General features: G+C 35.5%; 3 protein-coding genes across 3 annotated transcripts in view; 2 read left to right on the plus strand and 1 right to left on the minus strand.

The window, feature by feature from the left end:
- Positions 1-177: 177 nt before the first annotated feature.
- Positions 178-1,939, plus strand: LOC135846882 (pyruvate dehydrogenase E1 component subunit beta, mitochondrial-like). Its single transcript, XM_065366228.1, has one exon. The coding sequence runs from the start codon at positions 360-362 to the stop codon at positions 1,431-1,433; it is 1,074 nt and encodes a 357-aa protein (XP_065222300.1). The 5' UTR covers positions 178-359; the 3' UTR covers positions 1,434-1,939.
- A 284-nt stretch (positions 1,940-2,223) lies between these two features.
- On the minus strand, positions 2,224-22,940 carry LOC135846879 (fibrillin-2-like). Its single transcript, XM_065366224.1, has 56 exons — positions 22,572-22,940; positions 21,102-21,312; positions 17,950-18,032; positions 17,750-17,881; positions 17,527-17,652; positions 17,351-17,446; positions 17,031-17,225; positions 16,686-16,940; positions 16,406-16,561; positions 16,141-16,329; positions 15,935-16,054; positions 14,409-14,531; positions 14,046-14,306; positions 13,849-13,968; positions 13,565-13,780; positions 13,296-13,495; positions 13,044-13,224; positions 12,800-12,969; positions 12,587-12,722; positions 12,296-12,507; positions 12,073-12,223; positions 11,878-12,006; positions 11,681-11,806; positions 11,457-11,582; positions 11,284-11,365; positions 11,042-11,208; positions 10,008-10,204; positions 9,792-9,926; positions 9,527-9,704; positions 9,318-9,431; positions 9,112-9,246; positions 8,821-9,035; positions 8,571-8,709; positions 8,376-8,489; positions 8,146-8,304; positions 7,875-8,069; positions 7,676-7,804; positions 7,360-7,608; positions 6,438-6,583; positions 6,235-6,343; positions 5,994-6,158; positions 5,802-5,909; positions 5,539-5,718; positions 5,331-5,443; positions 5,129-5,261; positions 4,810-5,058; positions 4,532-4,735; positions 4,328-4,453; positions 3,989-4,228; positions 3,730-3,899; positions 3,457-3,654; positions 3,275-3,379; positions 3,048-3,185; positions 2,865-2,981; positions 2,627-2,740; positions 2,224-2,536 (listed from the first exon to the last, which is right to left on the minus strand). The coding sequence occupies exons 2-56, from the start codon at positions 21,215-21,217 to the stop codon at positions 2,333-2,335; spliced, it is 8,646 nt and encodes a 2,881-aa protein (XP_065222296.1). The 5' UTR covers positions 21,218-21,312; positions 22,572-22,940; the 3' UTR covers positions 2,224-2,332.
- The window catches only part of Nup62 (Nucleoporin 62kD), a 52,905-nt gene continuing 36,614 nt past the window's right edge, over positions 6,810-23,100 (plus strand). Inside the window, exons 1-2 of the mRNA XM_065366231.1 lie at positions 6,810-7,010; positions 20,189-20,275. The gene's annotated coding sequence lies outside the window, so the exon portion shown is untranslated. The remainder of the gene's footprint in view (positions 7,011-20,188; positions 20,276-23,100) is intronic.

The raw sequence follows: 23,100 nt of genomic DNA on the forward strand, positions 1-23,100 counted from the left end.
ACGAAGTTTCATGTTTCAAGTTTTTTGAAAAAAACTAAAAAGTGAAATTGCCAGTTAGTTTGGTGAAAATCCTTGTGAAACGCTACTGACTGAGAGATGAAATGATATGGGTTACAAAAAAAAGTTCATCAGTCATTTACACCGTTTTCATTGCAAAAAGAAGAAAAATTTCGAAAATAGATTACTTATCAAACTTATCAAATTTTGCAAGGTCGATTAAAAAATTGGAGGTTACTTTGATCACATTCAAAATTTTAGTAATTGTTTTAACTTTTAGCGTTGATACACGTTCATCTTTAACATTTTCATGTTTAGTAAAAAGTGCCGATTGTGAAAGCTTGAAATCCACATCCCTCAAAATGTCAGTTCTATCCTCAAACACGCTGAAATCAGGTAAAGGTGTGATCTGCCGTTTCTTCAGCACCAGTAAAATTCTATCTGCTCAACAAATGACTGTTCGAGATGCCTTGAACGCCGCTATGGACGAAGAAATGGAAAAAGATGAACGTGTATTCATACTCGGCGAAGAGGTAGCTCAATACGATGGAGCTTACAAAGTATCCCGAGGATTATGGAAAAAATACGGTGATAAGCGTGTTATCGATACCCCTATTACCGAAATGGGTTTCGCAGGAATTGCTGTCGGAGCTGCGATGGACGGTTTACGACCAATTTGCGAATTCATGACGTTTAATTTCGCTATGCAAGCGATCGATCAAATCATCAACTCTGCGGCTAAAACATTCTACATGTCTGCCGGTAAAGTTAACGTACCGGTTGTGTTTCGTGGACCAAACGGAGCTGCTGCAGGTGTCGCCGCTCAGCATTCGCAATGTTTTGCTGCGTGGTACGCTCAGTGCCCCGGTTTAAAAGTAATCTCACCTTACAATTCGGAAGATTGTAAAGGTTTGTTAAAAGCGGCTATACGAGACCCAGATCCTGTTGTCTTTTTGGAGAACGAGTTGTTGTATGGTGTTCAGTACCCGATGTCTGACGAAGCTCTCTCCAAAGATTTCGTTTTACCTATTGGCAAAGCTAAAGTAGAAGTTGCTGGTAATAATGTAACTTTAGTATCGCATTCTAAAGGAGTCGAAGTAGCCCTAGACGCTGCCAGATTACTGTCTAGTCAAGGAATCAGTGCTGAAGTTATCAATCTTAGAACAATTAGACCTTTAGATTTTGAAACTATCTCGAAATCAGTTCAAAAAACTAATCATCTCGTAGCTATCGAACAAGGCTGGCCAGTATGCGGCGTATCGTCCGAAATTAGCGCTAGAGTTATGGAAAGCGAATTATTTTTCTATTTAGACGCTCCTGTAATCAGAGTCACCGGTGCTGACGTTCCCATGCCTTATACTAAGAGTTTAGAAGTTGCAGCACTGCCTTCAGTCGAAGATGTAGTTTCAGCTACCAAGAAATTATTGAACGCTTAGTTACGCGATTGGTTTTGTATACCAATAATTTTGTTACCATACTCTATATAAACTTACTGTCGTCTATCTTTTGTAAATTTTTCACCGGAAGCTTAAAGAAGTAATTTATTGCACTTCGGCGCTTCTTAGAATGTAAAAAAAATTAAATTCATTCCTTCGTTGTGTTTTTTTAAGCAATACATTTTAAAAAACGCGTTACGAGTCGATCGTGTAATTTATTATTTTCTTTTTTCTTGTTAACCATTTAAGATAGTGATTGTATGATATCGAAATGAAGTTTTTCTCGTTGTATACTTCGTAGAATACAATTTATTTTTAATATGCCCGGCGTGTGTATTTTGTTGATGTATTATTTGTTTTTTAAGTTACTTTCTTTTTTTCTAAACACAGTCGTGTGAATAAAATTTCCCAATTTTTGATATAATTTTTTTTTTTTTTAATTTGAAGAACGTTTATATTATTTCTTTCAGATATACTCGAATTATTAAACAAAATGAAGCATTTTATTTGTGTATTTATTCGTTGATGAAATGATAATAAAATTACATTAATTAATTATCTCTCAGGTAAACTAGGTTTGTGTGACTCATTCGTCGAAAATGAAACCAACGTAGATGTCTACGTTTATTGAATATCATAATATGAACTCATTCGTGGGAAATTGATTAGATATTACACTTCGATGTCAGATTTATTCTTCATGCACCATCAATTATTTTACTTTGATATTGAGCTTTTTTCCTCAAATAGGTACTGACACTTTGATGCTGATAATAAAAATTGACTCAAATACAAGAGAAAAAAATCACCTAAATTTTTATTCATTGAGCACAATTTATGAAAGATGGTCAAAATAATTGTCAAATAAATTACTATCAATTGTACAAAATACTAATTAATTAAGGAACAACGAGTAATTTGATATGTAATTTAAAAGGTTGTTGAGAGCTGTGATCTCCCGATTTCGCAACAATTCCGATATGATAAACGCTTTTCTGCCGTTTCAGCTTACGTTTCGGATGAAGAAACCATACATTATCATTTTCGACTATTTCGAAAAATTTAGCATTCGCATTATTTATCAGTTCGTATTGGACTTTGTCCTGGAATTTTAAACATGTGTTCTTTAGATAATCGTTTATATTTAAAAAGTGAGGTACAGTGAACGGAATAAAAAACGTATTATGTAATACCTTAGTAGCCGGTTGAATTTGTAATATATGAGTTTTCGTTTTCATTTGATCGTATTTTACGACTAATTCCATATGTGGTTCAGCTTTGCTTCCATGATGATGACGTGTGGCTACCTATTTAAATTAAAAATTATTTTTTTCAAAAAAAAAATGAATAATTATATTTATGAACTTGTAATTTTAAACAATTGAAAAAAATTGAAGGAATTTGTCAAAAAATTGGAACACTTTTTCTTACTTGTTTATTGTTACTATCCATATGAGCAGAAGTATTTCCTTCATTTTCTTCTTTAATTTGCCAAAATTTAGTGGAATTTGAGATCGTACGTCGATGTCTACCGCCTCTGTCGTTGAGCTAAAAATATATCATGTCATATAACAAAATCTTTTTTTTTTACCAAAAAATTTGTCAATATTATACCCGGCATGAGAAACATCCTTCGGTTGATATTATTTTGTCATTGACAGCAGGATTAATTGGATAGGTTGGAATATTATCTCCCAAATCAGGTATGATATTGCTACCTACTGGTGGATTGATCGTAGATAAACAGTGGCCCTAAAATGATTATTTTCCACATGTTACAAAAAAAAAAAAAAAAAAAAAAAAAAACGCTTCAAAAGGTAAAATGAAGTATATTCAATTACTTGACCAATACGTTGATATCCAGAAGGACATCTGCATAAAAATTCAGTCATTCCCAACGGAGTGCATCCAAAAGAACATTGGCTACTTAGGCAACCACTGGTTGACTGTTAAAAATAAACATGAAAGAAATAATTTTATTTTTTAATCATCTAAAAATACTAAAAAATATATTTTGACGTACTTGAACGCATAACATAGACGAGTCATCAAATGCAAATCCATCAGGACAAACACATTGATAACTGCCGATGGTATTAATGCATTGAGTTGAGCCGCAAGGTGACTGGAGGCATTCATTATTATCGATGCATTCGTTATAATACGGATGTTTAGAAAATCCTTCGGGACATTGCTGCGCGCATTTTTGACCAGTGCCATTCTAAATTTAAAAAAAAGAATAAATAGGATATTATTTTAACAGGAAAAAAAACTCAAATTTAAATGCACTGCTTACTTTACACTTGACTTCGCAATTTCCTCCAGGGCATTCAGCCAAATTAACGCAGTAAGTACCGCTTACATCTAATTTATGACCTTTAGGACATAGGCACCGATAACTACCCAATGTATTGATGCAGGTACCTGGTGGAGGGCACACACCATCTTGACTACATTCGTCTATATCTGAAATGACGAATTAATCGCCGAATATTATGAATTTCAATAATTTCATCAGTTGATTTTTATCGATAGGTGGACACTGGACAACCTACCTAAACAATGATCGCCTTGTTGCTTATAACCTGGATTACAAGCACATTCATAAGATCCATTCGTATTGATACATTTCTGTTGACAAATGTGTTTTCCGGTGGCACATTCGTCGATATCGCGACATGTGGAATTATCACGATTTAATGTGAAACCGTGAGCACAAGCGCACGTGTACCAGCCATCCGTGTTTTCGCAGATCATTTGGCAAGGAGAAGGCAAAGCCAGACATTCGTTTACATCTAAATAAATTTTTAAAAAAGCCAACATAGAAAAATAAATATCTACATAAGGTCACAATTACTTACATTTCCGAGCATAAAAAAAATATGAGTACCTACCGACGCATTTCGTTCCTGTATAATCAGTTTTGTAACCTTTATTGCATATGCATCTATAAGAGCCTTGAGTATTGATACATTTTCCATTTTTGCATAAATCTGACATAGCTTTACATTCATCGATATCTGAACCATAAAAAATTAAAATGTAGGTATCTATCTGCTAATTACCTAATCAAATTTTCTTTCATCTTTCTAACTAACCTTGTCCTTCAACATTATACCCGGAGGAATGACATAATTGGAAGTACTCTTGAGTTTGAGGAGTTGGACATGTTTGGCACTGTGGTCCCCAGGCAGCCCCCATTGTACAACAACAATCAGCTTTGGACACAGGTTTCAGTCCAGATTCGTTATTTACGCAACGTCCATTTACCAAATGACGATAACAAAATCCAGCTCTATCGTCTAAAAAATTCGTAATACTGAAATATTTCCTCCAAATGTTCGAATTAGAATTTTTTTTTAAAAATCATACTGACCAATGCATCGTTTTCCATTACTGCTAGGTTTGAAACCGTCAAAACAATCGCACTTATAAGATCCTTTTAAATTCACGCAACGACCATTTTCGCAGATATTCGGGTTTTCGGTACATTCGTTGATATCTCTACAATCGTCAGATGCGCCCATTTGAACGTATCCTTCGGGGCAGATACAGATGAACGATCCGATCAAATTCTTGCATTTGTATTTACAATTATTAGCCGGCGTAGAACACTCGTCAACATCTAGGACGAAAAATTCTATTTAAAATGACCGATAAAGTATTATTGGGATTACTTTTCGAATAAGTTTTACCTTGGCAATGTCTACCATCTTCGGCTAAAGCGTATCCATAAGGGCAAAGGCATCGATACGATCCGTATGTATTATGACAACGGAAAGCACATTGGTTTGATCCATCGATACACTCGTTCACATCTTCACAAACCTAAAATTTTCCAATTTTAATATCGATTTATTCGTGAAAATTCGGCTCAAAATTGGAATACCATCTCACTTGCATAGGACCGGGAGCAAAACCGTCTCCACACGAGCACTCAAATCCGCCTTGTAAATTTGAACACGAACCGTTTCCACAAACTGTTGTATTAGAAGAGCATTCGTTATCATCTGCGAACATGTAAAATTTGTAGAACAATATTTTATTGCGTTTCGTATTCATAGACGTAAATAAATTTTATCTGCGTAAACAACTCTATACCCACCAACGCATCTAGTTCCAGAAGAATCGAGTACGTAACCCATTGGACATTCGCATCTAAATGATCCGTCTGTATTAATACATTCTCCCCCTTCGCATATATTCGGCATTAGGACACATTCGTTCAAGTCCTCTCCTTGACCATCGTGTCCCATACCCATTGGACAAAGTTTAGCAAATTCAACTGAAACAAAAAATCTGCAATTAATTTCAAGCTCGTACCATGGTAAGTAAAAAGACGCGATGCAGAATTCAATGTAAACGTACTTGTATTAGGAGCTGGACAAGGACTACATGATTTACCCCAAGCTGCTCCCATAGCACAACAGCACTCTTTCATGGTAGCAATTTGATTCCTAGGATTTGAACATACGCCTAAAATAATATTTTTATAAAATTCAACATTTTATAGTGGCGTAATAATTGAAATAGCGTGACAAAAAGAATAAGCTAGTTTACCTTTAGAATATAATGAGTAACAGAATTCTTGTCTGGTATCAACACAATGCATGCCAGTTGGACTGACGATGAATCCTTCCGGACAATCGCATATCACTCCTCCGTTTGTATTGATACATTTACCTCCGTCGCAAATTCCGTTTATTTCGATACATTCGTTGATATCTATCAATGAACAACATGGATGACTAATTTGATGGAAAATTATACGTGTACTTCATTCAAACGTAGACTCAAATACCTTCGCAGAATGTCTTATTCTCAGATAACCGGTAACCATTCGGACAACTACAGAAATATGACCCCATTACGTTTTGACAACGACCTGGAGCTGGGCAATTGCCACCTTGCTAGAACAAATGGTCGCACCGTTTTCGATTAAAGAATGCACGTTACAGAAAGAAAATAATTTACTGAAATTTTTGCTTCATTAAAGAGACGTACCTCTTTGCATTCGTCGATATCCCTGCAATTCTGTCCATCGCTAGTGAGTGTGTAGCCGTCAGCACATTCGCAATTGAACGATCCTATGGTGTTTTTACAGCGACCATTTCGACAGAGGTGAGGCATCATAGTACATTCATCGACATCTGTAATGAAACAATATTTTGATTTAATAAGTCAATAAAATTCGAATTCGAATTTCGAAATAATTCTGACGATAAAAATATGCTTGATCGAAGTTCGAAGATCGAATCTTGTATTCATACCACACCACGTGCGTGAATGCGCGCGCATCATCTCGTGCTTAAACTGATAAGATTGTTGGACTATTCAAAACAATGGATCAAATCAGAGTAATCAAACAATAATTTTTTATTTTGCCAACTAAACTTGAAATTTTGCTTTGGTTAGTTTTCAACTATTTATATTCGTTTTGGTTAATTTTATGGAGTGTCGCGTAGGTATATCTGCCAAGAACCCAATCCTGTGGTGCATCGAAAAGAAATCTTCAAAGGCCAAAGAACTAGGAAATTGGAAATGTCATTGTGTATCATCGTTTCAAATTTGGAAATGGTAAGCGATTTTATGTTATCTAATTCTGTATACATAGTTATACTTCTCACAGTGATTTCAAATCTTTAATATCAGAATTAACGAATTAAGATTGCATTGTATCTACTCTACTCGTAGTCCTTGGTAAGTTTGATGAACGGTTGTAGTCATTTTTCATTAGACCATAATCAAAGATTACCGAGTTCAATTCTTCGTAGGTAAATGAAATAAGAATCATTTTATCGCCAGTAATACATTTTGTCCCTTTGCACTCAAAGATCTGAAGATGAAGTTATTCAAATCGATCGAACCATTCCCTTTAGTAGTTCGATCTGATTTCCGTTTTATGTATGTAGTATCATATACTTACCAATACAATCGTTGTTATGGCTCAATTTGAATCCGGTATAACAATGACACTTGAAAGATCCATTCGAATTGATGCAAGTTCCATTATTACAAATATTAGGATGACGCTGGCACTCATCGACGTCTACGCAGTTATCTCGGAATGGAGTTAAGGAGTAACCACTTTTACACGTACACTGGAAACCTCCCTCTAGATTGGTACATTCTCCATTGGTGCAGATACCGTCTTGCTCGTAACATTCGTCAATATCTGAGAAGAATGAAACTTGAGATTCCAGCTTTATACTCATGAATGAAATTTTGAGCTGTAAACTTACCAATGCAATCATTCATATTTGGCCCTAATTTGTAGCCTTTGGGACACTGACATTCGAAACTACCAATATTATTAACGCAGCGAGAATTCCCTCGGCATGGATTCGGATTCCGTAAACATTCATTTTCATCTAAATTGAATAAATTGCTTTAAAAAATTTCCTGGGGTGGAGAGATTCGAAATTTTTAACAATACAGTACCTATGCATTGATGAGCAAATTCATCGTATATGTAGCCAGGATCACAGATGCAATGGAAACTGCCCGGAGTATTGATACATTCTCCATGGCTGCACATTTGAGGCATCAAGGCACATTCGTCAATCTCTTCGGTGGCATTTGTCACCGGATTTACAACCAGACCCGGACGATTGCCGCAAAGATTGAGATATTCGTCTGAAAAAAATTAAAGGCACTAAATAATAAATCGAAGATTTGATTTTTAAAATTTTGAATGAATTTTCCAGCTTACGGGATGAAATAGGTGGGCATGGTAGACAAGGATGGCCCCAAGCTTGACCCATTGAACAACAACACATCATTCTAGTTTGTGTATTCGACATCGCCTCGGAGCACATGTTTTGTGTGTAATTAAGGTAACATTGTTCTTTACGGATATCGATACATTCTTCTAAAAATTTAAATGTAAATTGATGAGGATGATCTCTTACTACTAGGTAAAGGAACCCCATTTTTACGTACTTCCATCAGGTCTAACCATGTAACCGTCAGGACAAATACAATGGTACGATCCTTCGGTATTTATACAAAATCCAACTCCGCAGATTTCATTATTTTCACTGCATTCATCAACGTCTAAGAAAAGGATATCATCGATAAACAATCTCAATTTTATTATTTAAAAAAAATGTATCTACTTATTCCTCAAAAACCCACCATAACAAAAAGCTGAACTATTATCCATTCTGAACCCTTGATTGCAAATACACATAAAGCTACCGAACGTATTGGTACAGTGACCATTCTTGCACAGATTCTCGTGTTCTTCGCATTCATTCACATCTTCTAGAACAACCTACGTAATAAAGTATAAACCTTCGCACAATAAACATCTCTCGTGTTGCGTCGGTCGACGAAATAGAGATTACGAAATGATGAAAAATCATCAATTATTACTTTAACTTACTGTTGTGGTATTTGGTCGATAACCAGGACCGCCGGGACAAAGCTGTTTGAATTCTTCAGTACCAACAGGTGGGCAAAGTTCACAACGACCTCCCCATGCTTTTCCAATTGAGCAGCAGCAGGTTGCTTTGGTTACAGGGCTGCCTATCTCTTGAGAGCACCTGTTCCGGCCTGATCTATCTTCAACTGTCATATAGCAACGTGATTCTCGACGATCTAATAACATTTTTTTTTATATAATGAGAGGTAAATTCAGTTTCAAATTTTTTCCATCTGTAGGTAGGTATGTTACCTATGCAAGCATTTCCTGAGGCTGCCAGTTGGTAATTAGGAGGGCATTTGCAAACAAAGCTGCCTTCAGTGTTGGTACAATTTCCATATAAACAAGCTTGAGGACTGTCGCATTCGTTGATATCTGTGCAATTTCCTGAAAAAAGAAAATCTTCGTCGCAAAATCCGTAATTTGCCTAACTTGGTTTTTATTTTTCATGATATTACCTCCGGTGCTGTCCAATTCGTAACCTGGATCACAATGGCATCGGAAAATCCCCTCCACATTTTCACATTTACCATGAACGCATAAATTATTGAACATTTCACACTCGTTGATGTCTAGAATTTGTCATTAAAGCACCAACCCATCAGAAATCAGACAGAGAAGAGATCGAAGATATACGAATAATTCAACTTATGCTTCTATGCATTACCAATGCAGCGTTGTTGATTCTTTTCATCGGCATTCATGAATCCCATTTCACATTCGCATCGGTACGATCCAGGATAATCAATACAGTGGCCATTTTCGCAAAGCAGTGGATTTTCAACGCATTCGTTGACATCGTCACAAACGTATCCATCTCCTCGAAAACCGTTATCGCAAACACACTGCGTGGTAATTAAATCATTTCGATTTGTAAAATGTTACATTTTTTTCTAAAAATTGATTTTTTTCAAATTCATGATCGAGCCTACCTTGAAAGATCCCTCAGTATTAACACACTGAGCATTCTTATCGCACCCTCCATTATTAGTTAAGCACTCATTTAAATCTAGACAACTGTGACCGTTTCCAATGAATCCGTCAAAGCATCTACAGCTATAGGATCCCTGAAACAAAATTTCATTTTGTAATAATTTCTCCAGAACATTGCATGATAAGTGATTTTCCTTGTAGAAAATTTCATTTACAGGGTTATTAATACACAGTGCGTTTTTATCGCATGCATGAGTCTCAAGGGCACATTCGTCGTCATCCGTGCAGTATGGATTATCTTCTGATTTAGAACTGTAACCTTCCTCGCATTCGCAAGAATAGGTTCCCACATTATTGATGCAGCTTCCACTGCCGCAGATATTTTTATCCTTATTTTCGCATTCGTTTATATCTGTGAAGGTCATTGTAGATATAAATATCCCAACCGGCACAACAAATTTTGAACGGGACAAAGGGGAATTGAAAGAGGACCTCAATATACAGAAAGCAAAAATTTCAAGTGGTGAAATTCATTTTTCGAATTTTTGAATAATTTTTTTAAAATTCAAATTTGGCCCATTTCTCATGAAAAAAAAATCAAAATCTAATCAAACTGACATAAAAGGCCGAAATTTTATTTGTACTCTATTTTCGAGTTCCCGAGTCAATTGGTGATGGTTCCGAACTGTTTTGGAGACTCCAGCAAATTTTCGGATTCTCTAGTTTTAGAAAAATCGCTTTAGGTAAGTAGGGTGAAAATGAAATTCAGCACTTATAAACTCGGATTTACCATCGTTATTATGATTATTTCTATCGATTTGAGCGCATATTTTCAAAATCTTTTTGTACCAGTTAAAATCCAATTATTTTTATCCACTGATTATTTTTGAAAAAAAAGAGAAATCATCAAAATCTTCTGGAGGCTCCAGAACAGTTCGAAGCCATCACCAATCGACTCCAGGTCGAAAATAGGATACGAACCAAATTCCAATCCTTCAAGTCTATTTCATCAAATTTTGAATTTTTTCATATAAAATATTCGTACGTATAGCAAATTTGAATTTTTTAAAATTCGCCAAAAATTGGGAATTGAATTATTTTAGCACCTTAAATTTTTGCTAGTGTTGTATTTTGTTTTTTTTTTCAATTTCCCAAGTTCAAAAATTGCAATGCCGGTTAGAACACTCTCCTTGTAAGTGATTTATTAATAAAGATTTTTGCATTATTTTTTCAATTCATAAGCTTTTACCTATACAAGATGAATTATTTAGCCCTGGTAATAGGCCAGAGCCACAAATACATGAAAAGCTTCCTTCATTATTGAAGCATTCGCCGCCATTACACACACGAGGATTTTCTCTGCATTCGTCGATATCTATACAACTACGTCCATCACTAGCTAAGTTGAAACCAGGCCTAGAATGGCAAAATGATTACAGACAGTTATTTCATTCAAACCCCCCGAACATTAACAACTCGTTAATCACTTACTTGCAACTGCATGAATAAGATCCTGGTGTATTTATACAGATATCTGCACAGCCACCATTATCAACGCTGCATTCATCGATATCTTAAAAATTGAATGTACATTTTAATGAAATGAATTTTCCGGCTCATACAACTGATCATAATATGAGGAAAAATTTAAGTAGGTAACATACCTTCGCAATGAGATTTCAGATCAGTTTGTTGGTATCCTGTATCACATACGCACTGATACGTTCCCATCATATTTTCACAAACACCATTTGAACATATACCACTGGTTCGAGAACATTCGTCAATATCTAACGAGCAATAATAGTAATAATGATCCGGATTATACCAAATACGAAATTTAGGTACCTACTTTTTTCATTGAAATAAATTTTCACGCTTCATTTACCTTTACACGATTGTTTATCTGGTGACAGTTCATGGCCTTCTGGACACTCACAATGGTAGCTGCCAATGTCATTAGTGCAGTTTCCTCCTCTACATAATCCAGGTGTTTTTTCACATTCGTTAATATCTAATCAAAGTGTTACGTATAAATTTACAGATCTCTACAGTTTGTTTGTAGGTAAGTAGGTAAATGCTCACCCATGCAAACTCTCATCATAGGATGACTTTCGTACCCTTCTTTACATTTACATTCGAACGATCCTGGAATATTCTGACAATCGCCATTTTCACCACAAACGCCATGCATAATATTACATTCATCGATATCTGAAATAATTCACTTTTATTATCGACTCTTGAATAATTTTCAACTTTGACATCAAGATCACTTACCAATACACTTTAGACCATTCTCATCTAATGCGAACCCAGGATTACACTGACAATTGAACCCACCCATCGAATTTTTACACCTGCCATTACTGCAGATACCAGGAAATTCGGCACATTCGTTGATATCTTTCCTATCAACGTAGCCAGGTCCCTGAAAAATATCCCAACTGGATGTGTTATCAAATCAGAGATTAGATTTTGGAAATCAACCATTATTACCTACTTTTGGACAGAGGTCAGTAAATGTTGGAGTTCCTGGCTTCGGGCAAATTTCACATTTTGCCTTACTTGGTTCATCCGAGCTGCCCCAAGCTTTCCCTACCAATGAACAGCAGCATGTAGTACGAGGAAATATACCATCAACTGGTGAGGCTCCAGTGCCAAATTTGTAATCTGTGTAGCATGTATCAAATCTGTTGTCTTGGCAAAGGGTTCCTATAAAATGGAAAATGGAGATATCAGCAATGATGAATGGATTTCTTTCAACATGAACTTATTCAATTTGGATAGTTACCTGTTGCATCTAAAGTAAGCCCTGGTGGACAAACACATGTGAAGGATCCTTCTGTATTTAAACAAGTACCCCCTCCTCTGCAAAGTCCATTGTTTAGTTCACATTCGTTGATATCCGAGCATACTTTACCATCTACCTGCGATGAATGAAGTTAGTATGTCAAGAAAACCAAATATTATTGCCAGGGATAAGTTACTTCTATTGTGGAATTACCTTTGCAAATCCTTTAGCACAAGAACATTCTTCAGTGTGGCATAATTCGCATGGACTACCCCAAGCAAGACCCACTGAACAGCAGCATTCGCTTTTCAATGTGAATCGTGGTAAATTATTTTCACATCTTCCCGCTGTTACTTTTGTCCAGCAAGATCCTTTTCTATTATCTGAAAATATAGAGAAACATCATAGATGTCCTTTGATCCAGAAACCAAATGTAGCCTACACAATATTTCTTTACCTAGACATATGCGGCCAGTATTATCTAAAATTGATTCTTTTGGACATTCGCATTCGAACGACCCGAGAGAGTTGATGCATTTTCCATTGACACAAGCATCAGGACCCATTTCCAAACATTCGTTGACATCCTCGCATGCATTCATGGTTGGATTGTACCTAGTACCAGAAGGACAAATGCACTGCAAAAGACAGTATCTTCATGAGTGAGTGATCTTCTTGTCATAAAAAGTGAAACAGATTCGAAACTAACTTGAAAACTACCCGGAGTATTCTTACATTGACCTCCATTGCAAATCAGTTCATCTCTGACACATTCATTAATATCGATACATATTTTGCCGGTGATGTCTGGTTCATAACCAATATTGCAGATGCATCGATATGTACCCATGAGATTCTCACATGCTCCATTCTCACAAATAGCTGGATTCTGAGCACATTCGTTGATATCTGTTGAAAGAAAATTAGAACTTGAAACCGAACAGAAATCATATCATTCAGATAAACAATTTGTATTACCATCTCCTGTAAATGTCATTCCTGTTCCATGTGGACAGAGTTCAAGAAACTCCGCAGAACCTGGAGCAGGACAAGCTCCACATGGAGTTCCCCAACCCATCGCGTGACCAGAAAATACAGTACAGCAGCAACAGCTTGATTTTGAAACTGGTACTTGTGATGGTCTGGAACATTGTCCATTTTGATATTCAGCGTAGCATAAATCCTTAGCAGAATCTAAAGAACATATTCAAATCATTTTTTCTGATATTCATCGAAGTTACAACCCGGTGAAAAAAATCTACCTAAACAAGATCGTCCATCAGATCCGAGATAAAATCCAGCCGGACATTCGCACTTGAAACTGCCTAGTAAATTAATGCATCTTCCATTTTGACACACGTTATTGGCACATTCGTCAATATCTGTAATAAATTTCAAGTATCACTGCAATATTCTTGGTCGAGTTCAAAACATCATTTTTCTCTGTATAATATCCAACCTATGCAATTTCTCTTATCCGCTGATAAATGAAATCCCAAGTTACAAACACATTTAAAAGATCCATCTGTATTGATGCAACGACCATTGTCACATAAGACCGAATCTCCTCTATCTAGACCACATTCATTTATGTCTACGCAAAATCCTCCATCTGATGTAGGTGTGAATCCAGGTTGGCATTCGCATCGATAAGAACCAGCTGTATTTATACATCTTCCATTCAAACAAATTCTTGGGTTTTCATAACATTCGTCAATGTCTGAAACATACCCCTAATGTGATTATTTGATTCAGCAACAATATATCGCTTATTAACGATACATTTCCCAAATGAATGAAGTAAAATATGACGTTCATTTACCTACACAAGCATGACCAGTGGATGAAAGTATGAAACCAGTGTTGCAACGACATTTGAATGATCCATCCATATTGATGCATACTCCATTGGCACACATGCCATTTTCACTGCATTCGTCGTGATCTGAAAGTACATGTTTGTGTAATGTCCTGAATTGGAATATTTCGAGAAGAAATAGGTGGTGAGGTAAAATCCAAAAAATTTATATCCAAGTAGGATAAGATTCAATATTGGTTTCGTATTTATGCTTTTGTTACGAGGAAAAAGTAGAGTCTGAAAATTTTGGTTGGGGGGGGAGCAAAGATACTTGTATGTAAAACAGCTGGCAAAAATTCATCACCTGTCAACATTTATAGTGTAAAAGTACCTTTTTCGAATTTTGGTGAATTTTTGAAAATTAAATTTAGGCCAAAAATAAGGGGAAAAAATTAAAATTTTACCAAATTTTCGACCTGCCAAATTGATTGGAAACTGTTTCAACCCGTTTTGAGCAGTTCTGGAGCTTCCAGCGGATTTTTGAAACTCGAAACTCCCACAACATTTCAATAAATGGAGTTGGAAAGCCGAAATTCATTCTGGTTACTAATTTCAATACGTTACGAAGTCAACAAGTTACTTTATAGTCTCCAGCGACTTTTTGAAAATTACTGGAGCCTCCAGCAGATTTTTGAAGTTTGAAATTTTCACAACATTTTATCAAATGGATTAAGCCAATATTTACTGTGCAAACTAATTTCAATACGATATGAAGTCGACTGCATGGTGGTTTCAAATGGTTTTGAAGGTTCCAGCTACTTTTCAAAAAGTCACTGGAGGCTCCAAAACGACTTGAAATCCGCCTGCAGTTGACTTCGTAGCGTATTGAAATTAGTTACCAAAATTAATTTCGGCTTTCCGATTCCATTCAATGAAATTTCGAGCTTCAAAAATCCGCTAGAGGCTCCAGAACTGCTCAAAACGGTTTGAAACTGTTTCCAATCGATTTGGCAGGTCGAAAATAGGGTTTATACCAAATTTCAGCGTTCTAGGTCAATTTGGTAAAATTTGAATTTTCCCTCTTCTTTTCGGCGTAAATTTGATTTTCAAAAATTCACCAAAAATCGAAAAAGGCACTTTTGCACTTGAAATTTTGACAGGTGATGAATTTTTGTCTGCTCTTTCAATCTAATTTTGTAGGGTTTAGAAAATTTCGTGCAAGTCCTGTGTTGGAACGCAAAATCTGCGATTTCGGCTGACCTGTCAATCAAAATGGCCGCCATTTTGTAAGTAGTGTCACTTTTTTTTAGGACAAGGGCTAGAAAATATTCCAATGATCCTTAGGACTCCCCTTTTAAGAAAAAATTTGTCCCGGAGGATCGACGGGGGGAGTGCAGTAGATCCTTATGCGAGCCCCCGCGACTATGATACATTGTCACTATAATTAGCTGATTCGAGTAATGATGTTCCCTCTTCCTTTTTCTGAACAAACGTACCTACCTATCTGATCAGGGATTCCAAATACCTAATTCAAATGTAGAAAAGCTTACCAATACATTGTTTGCCATCCGAAGAGACATCAAAACCAACAGGACACTTGCAAACGAAACTTCCAGGCGTATTTGTACATTGTCCTCCTGAACATAATCCCTCAGAACATTCGTTGACATCTGCATAGAAAACCCTAAAAATTAATTACTCCACATTCGACCCAGAAACATTATCCAAAGAAAATATTTTCTTTTTACGAACTAGCCTTCACACACTTGTGCATCGCCACTTTTCTGTTTCTTGTAACCAGGATAGCAATTGCAGGTGAATCCTTCGGCGACGTCGACACATTGACCACCACCACATATACCAGGACGCAAGCCACATTCATCCACTAATGTGGGTATGGAAACATTAGGTGTGCTTCCTCCCAAGCATAGGGTAGCGTAATCCTCTGTATTATGTACAGTCAAATTAATATTATGTCATTCAGAAATCTACGTTGAGAAGATTCTATAGTGGGTACCTACCTGATGCAGTGGGTGGGCATTTTTCACAAATATCACCCCACCCTTTACCCATGTTTTTACCGCAGCAACAATCCATTTTGGATAAGTTGATCGATAAAGGTTCGATGCACTGATTTTTACCATCCAAATTAATGTAGCATCTGCCTTGTCTAGAATCTATAATATGAAGACACACCTTTAAAATGTCATCGAACGGGTCACACGTTGTATGTAAAGGTATCTCTTATGTTGTAGTATAATGATCGGAGATACAATTATTTATAAGAGTAAAACAATCTACCTAAACAGTGTTTACGATCGTGCGTAGGTATATATCCGATATCGCACTGGCAGTAGTACGAGCCATCTGTATTAACGCATTGACCATGCTGGCACACCTGTTTATTGCTGCTCTTGCATTCGTCTTCGTCTTCGCAATTGTTTGTCAACGGGTTGCGCGTTCTGCCCGGAGGACAAGTGCAAACAAACGAGCCTTCGGTATTGACACAGGTACCACCATCGCAAAGTCCAGGAATAGCTTCGCATTCGTCGATATCTTACAAAAAAATAGATGATATTTCCATTACAATGTAGCTCTTTGCGTGTTATATTCTTATTGCTGTCGTCTATTACATAGATGTCTTACCAACGCAGTTTCCGGAATGAATATTTTTCAAGAATCCGGCATTACATTCTAACTGTAATGGGCAATGTTCGCAGGGGTGTCCCCAAGCTCGACCTACAGTCGCACAGCATAACTGTTTAGTACAAACTACACCTTCTAGTTGACTTTGGCACATATCATTGACCACTTTTCTATAACATGGACCGACTCGATAATCTATAACACAATCATGTATCGGGATGAGTACTATGGTACGACTTTGGTGTCTCGCGATTTTTATCGCCATTTCCTCTTGAATAGGTAGGTACAGAGAGTCTGGTTATCATGGCTGTGGTACCTACCTGCTTCGCATCTTTTACCAGTGTATCCGTATACACAAGCGCATCTATCGGGTCCAATACATCTTCCACCATTTAAACACGGTTCTTTGCATACAGCTGTTTGAAAAAAAAATATCCATCGAAATGATTATCTGATATGATCGAATGAGCGTAAGCGTATACCAGATTTTTTTTACCTTCCGCGCAATCTTCTCCTATGTACCCTGGTTTACAGATGCACTTGCTATTCGTACATGAGCCACCGTTTAAACATGTAAATGGACAGAAATTCGAATCGGTCGAGTTTATAGTTGAATTATTATCTGTCAATATGATACCGTTGAAGTGAATATTATTATGGTAAATATTTTTACTCGTAAATCTAGTTGCTAGTTATGTGGAAAACAAATCAAAACCAACCTATGCCTGGTTGCACTTGATTAAAAGTGGGTAATTTTGTGCTACATGTTGCCCCAATAGCTCCATTCTCACATAGACAAATGTTTGGTTTTATGCATCTTCCAGCCTCGCCGCAGTGTCTCCAGCAAACAGCTAAATAGAGGAGGTTTTCACTTTTTAAGGAAATTCTCAAGAGTGTTATTTGTGAATTTTTTACTTACGGACAACACAAAGACCAGTATTAGGTTTTAATCTCCATCCGGGACAACAGTAATTTTTATATCTAGATCTGCATACATTGGGACTGGAATACAAAAAATAAATTAATATCTTACCGATTCTTTGTCCGCAAATTTAATCAGCGATTCGTTGGCAAATTTTAGAGTACTTAGGGGCTCAGCGTAGAAAAGGTCATGTCACACTTCCAAATTTGCAGTTTGATTTTCAAGTTGCAAAAGGTTTTTAAAAGATAATATAGGTGATTTGAGCTTACAAGAGAAGTAAGGAATCTCAGTTGGAAAAAAAATGCTGAACCAAGCGAAGGTAAATCGAAAAGGGTATGCCAAAATATATCACCAGCCAAAATTTCCAATGTTGAAGTGCATTTTTCGATTTTTAGTGAATTTTTGAAAATCAAACTTGAGCACAAAATGGAAAAAATCAAAATTTCAAACCTATTTCCGACCTCGTGCATCTCGAATCGATTGAAAAGGCTTTAAACCGTATTGAGCAGTCCTTGAGCCTCCAGCAGATTTTTGGAAATTTGAACTTTTCACGAAATTTTACCCATTGATGTTGGGAATCTCTAGTTCACTGAAATTTCAACATGATAATTCGATTGGAGATGGTTCCAAGTCGTTCTGGAGCCTCCATCCATAATTTGGAAATTCCAAACATCACTTTTCCAAAATTGGTTTCTACTGATTTAGAACCGTAAATTTTTCAAATTTTAAAGTATGAAATCGCTCGAGAAATATAATTACCATTTAGAACTAGCGTTAACCAATTTTAGAAAAATGTTGTGTAAATGGTCAAGTACCTCAATAAGAAAGCTAAATTGAACATATTTTAGGGCATTTCTTTCAAAAACTGAAATAATCCTCGATTATGAAATATTTGAAATATGGAATTTCCAAAATACAGCTGGAGGTTCCAGACCGGCTTGAAACCACCTCCAATCAATTCAGAGTGTTCAAATTTTGGGTATAAAAATAATTTTTAGTTTCCCAACCTCGTTGGGTAAAATTTTGTGACAATTTCAATTTTCAAAAATCTGCTTAAGGCTCTAGAATTGCTCAAAACAAGTTGAAATTGTTTTTAATCGATTCAGGAGTGTTACGAAAACAGAGCACATACCAAATTTTTGATTTCTGGGTTAATTTGATGAAATTTTGATTTTTTTTTTTCATTAAGAGCTCTAATTTGATTTTCATCTCCCTTGTACGAGTCAATTTTTTCAAATTCTGCTACATCCTCCTAGGTACTTATTAATGATTATAAAATTGAAAATTTTTCAGCTTTCTAGATCTATTTTTTTGAAAAAGATTCGGTCAATTTTTTATGAAAATATGGTTGCCTTTTTACCTAATGCATAGTACCTATGAAAGATTTTCATAGAATTGTATCAAATTTAGAATTTCCCGATTCTAAAAATCTTGTTTTATCCTTCTCTTGATGAAATCCTGGCTACGCTATTGATTTTAGTTTGTTGACCCTATGGGTACCTGTTTAAGATTACGAGAAAAAAAACAAGAACATACATTCGGCTGTGGACTGAAAATAATCAAATGCTCTGGTCTTGTATAAAAATTAAATTTGGAATCTGATTTTTAAAAACTCACTGGAGGTAGATCGTTTAAAAATATTGGAATTCGGATTCCGCAGTCAACTTTAGAAGGAGAGAAATTTGTATTTTCTGGTAATCTTTAGAATTTTAAAAATCGAGAATACAAAAAAAGTCCAATTTTTTGATATATTAATGAGCATAATAATTGTACTTGAGGTAAATTTTTCAGAATTTTTTAGCGTAGATGTCACGATGAAAAATCATTTTCAACTTTTTCTGTTAATTTTTGGTGCTCAAAAATGTGGCAACACTCTAATATTTTTCTCAGAACTTTGAGCACCCCTATTTCCTCTGCAAATGCATTTTGAAAACAGCGGTTTGCGTCATTCGTCATCTCTCATCGAGGTCTAACCACATAAAAAATATTTTAAAATCGCCGACCACAAATGCAAAAAGCTCAGTGCAGATTTGACATGGAATGACCCTGCTCCATTTCAAAAAATATCACTTCGACTTGAAAAATATCCTTTTTTTTTTTATGAAAATGAATGATTTTTATTGTATGTTTTAATAGTTGACTAAAATTGAAAAATTGCTTTGTTTTGGTGATGAACATTAAAATTGCCAAAAATTTTCAATTTTTCCGTACTAATATTTGTTTTATGAATTTTCAGAGTTTTTCTTCAACGTTTCAATATGGATCGTGATCAGTTAACGTCTTCCCTACTCATTTCGGGCTTAAAAGGAATACTGCTCAATCGGTGAGTACATAATTAATATACGAGTATAATTGCCCGAGTGCATAGAATTGCATTGCATACTTCTACACCTATTAAATTCTCTTCATTATGTATTAAGTACCTACAAATACATTTGAAGTCAAAATTTCATGAAATTCCAGCCTCATGTGCAATCGCAGCACACCCTTGGATAGGTAGGTTAGGTACTTCGAACGATCAAACAATAATTTTAATTTTCTCAAGAACGTCAAAAAATTCCATCTATATTAATCTCGAAAGAGATTACGACTAGTTAATAAAAAGTACAGACTCAATACGTATGTAGGTGGGTAGGGGTACATAGATAATACATACCTAGGTATTTTAAAATCGGAAGCGAGACTACTAATTTGATATTATGTTTCTATTAGACTAAAACTGGTTTATATGTAGACTCGTGCCCATAAGCAAATTAAACGCAGTGGATGAATTATTATACCGCAGTGGCGATATTCTTAGAGTCCCAGACCAATTTCCCGATTGATTAAACTCATTTTAGTACGAATTAAAATTTTTAATCGAAGTATTATTCCGAGAAATGCATGCCATATCCCCATCATAAGAATGAAATATTGCCCAATATTTAATTTTTCAAGTGCTAATCGTCAATTATGTTTTGTGGCATTTTGGTGAGAATATAAAAATGAAACGAAAACTTATAATTTCAGAGGTACTCGAAACTCTCTTTTAAAATTACATAAATGATTGCAAAAGGTCATTTTTATCTCAGTGTTTTGAGAAATCCTGCCCAAAATTTTCTGCTTTATCAAGTTTTAAGATACATTATTGAACAGTGCCATTTACTCACCCTCCGATGGTCGGTGTAACATCTGTATTCTGTACGGTTGTTTGAGATGAGATGTAATCTAACGCAAAAAGCACACCGATCAAAATTACATATCGATGATGGCAATATCTTCGCATTATATCGATTTGAAATAGTACATTCGTATTAACTAATTAATCCGATCGAGTTCATAGCTGTCGGAAACATGGTAATTTGTGATAAGTCTTGCAAACTGTAAAAACAAATGAGAAAAATGAAATCAAAAATCATATTCTTGTACTTGCTATAAGTAGATAGGTACTTACACGTAATGCTACTAAAATCACGTGCGAATAAACTTAAGACAGGTACTTGGATATTTCCTTACCAAATTTTGATAGGTAGAGATCTACCTCAACTTACACTCGTGTCAGTAACAACAGAATAACAGGCTTGATATGTGACAAAATGTGCAAATCTGCCGAGTCTATGATGACAAAATCAGCCTAAGCAGACATATTTTGGATGACGATCAAAATTCGTTCCAAAAGTGCGTTTTCGTTTTCATTGGCACGTGTGTAGTTTGTAAGTATATTATTCCAGTACGCCTACGTGTAAAATTTTCGGCATTCGTAATAATAATCTTTTATATGTTTCATGTTTTTTTTTTTTTTTTTTTAATAGTATAATCATCATTCTGTCAAGGTAGTTCACGTTTTAATAATAATCGGTCCCCTTATATAAAGTTTATTTTGAAATCCGCATTCCTTGTTGTGTATAGAGAGTCGGTCCGTTTATAAAACCACTCATCCTCCAATCTAACCGATAGATATGTTAATTCTATCGTTTTATCTTCTTCCCTTCTTTCGTCTTTTCTTTTTTAAAACAATCTAACGCCTACTCTTATCGAAAGAGGTAGTTAACAAGTTTGATTTATTTTCACCGGTGTAATTAGTTATATCTTATGGTACGTTTTTATGCGAATTTTTTCAACTGTAATGGTTTATTTTTTTCAACTTGTTAAGCGATGATTACCGCGTGCTTTTTGGCTAAGTATATTCGCAAGTCTTAATATTGAAATGTCGTAAAGTTATCTTTATACTTTTTAAAGACCAGTAGGCCAGATAGGTCAGTGACTTGGCACTCACTCGAAAAATTATTCGTGGGAAATGTTACGCAAATGTTTCAATTTTAATTTTTTTTAATTAAGTCGAAATGGGTTGGAATTTTTGCCTATGAATTGACCACCGTCGTCCAGACAGCTGCAGTAATGGAAAAAGTTTTCATTCTTACGAGCCTTTTATTTGGGTGGATTGTTTTTTAAATTGAGTACTATAAAGTTGGAGACATACCATATTGACTCAAATTATGAAATTGACGAATCGTTTTTACGTTTTCCAGTTTGATAAAAAAAATTCCACCAAATTCAATTTTATCAAAATTTTTTTCTAATTTTTCAAAATTGAAAAAAAATGTAAAAATAAGGGTATAAGTACCATAGGTATCACTTACTTGTATTCAAAATAGAAATAAATTCGTAATCATAAAACACAAAATACCATACGTTATTCAATCACACAACAGTGCTTTAAAGAAATAAAAAAAAATAAATAAAAGGAAGTAAAGAACGTAAAAAAATTCCAATTCTTTAACCGAAGATGCAAAACGCCACCAAGCCGAACAAGCCCTTGATTAAATACTAAATATAAAGCACATGAGGCAAGATAACAGCGCCTGGATTCTGTAAAACATTTCTCGAGCACACCTACACGCTCACACGAGAGTAAAACACATGTATTTACACGTATCCTAATCATACGTATGTAAATTACCCGAGTACGTTTTCTTAGTGGTTGAAAAAGTCATCGGATTTGGTAGCTGTGCGAGTACTTTAGTGGTCAATCTTTTCTGTATTGTTGCAGAGAACTTTTTTTCTTCATTCGGAGTAGAATGAACTTTTGACATGGCATGGCCGTTTCATTGCTGATGATGTTTTAATTGAAGTGTATTCATTATCACGGGCATTTTCATTGTTTAAAGG

Source organism: Planococcus citri, chromosome 5 (assembly GCF_950023065.1).
Source record: "Planococcus citri chromosome 5, ihPlaCitr1.1, whole genome shotgun sequence".
NCBI lineage: Eukaryota > Metazoa > Arthropoda > Insecta > Hemiptera > Pseudococcidae > Planococcus > Planococcus citri.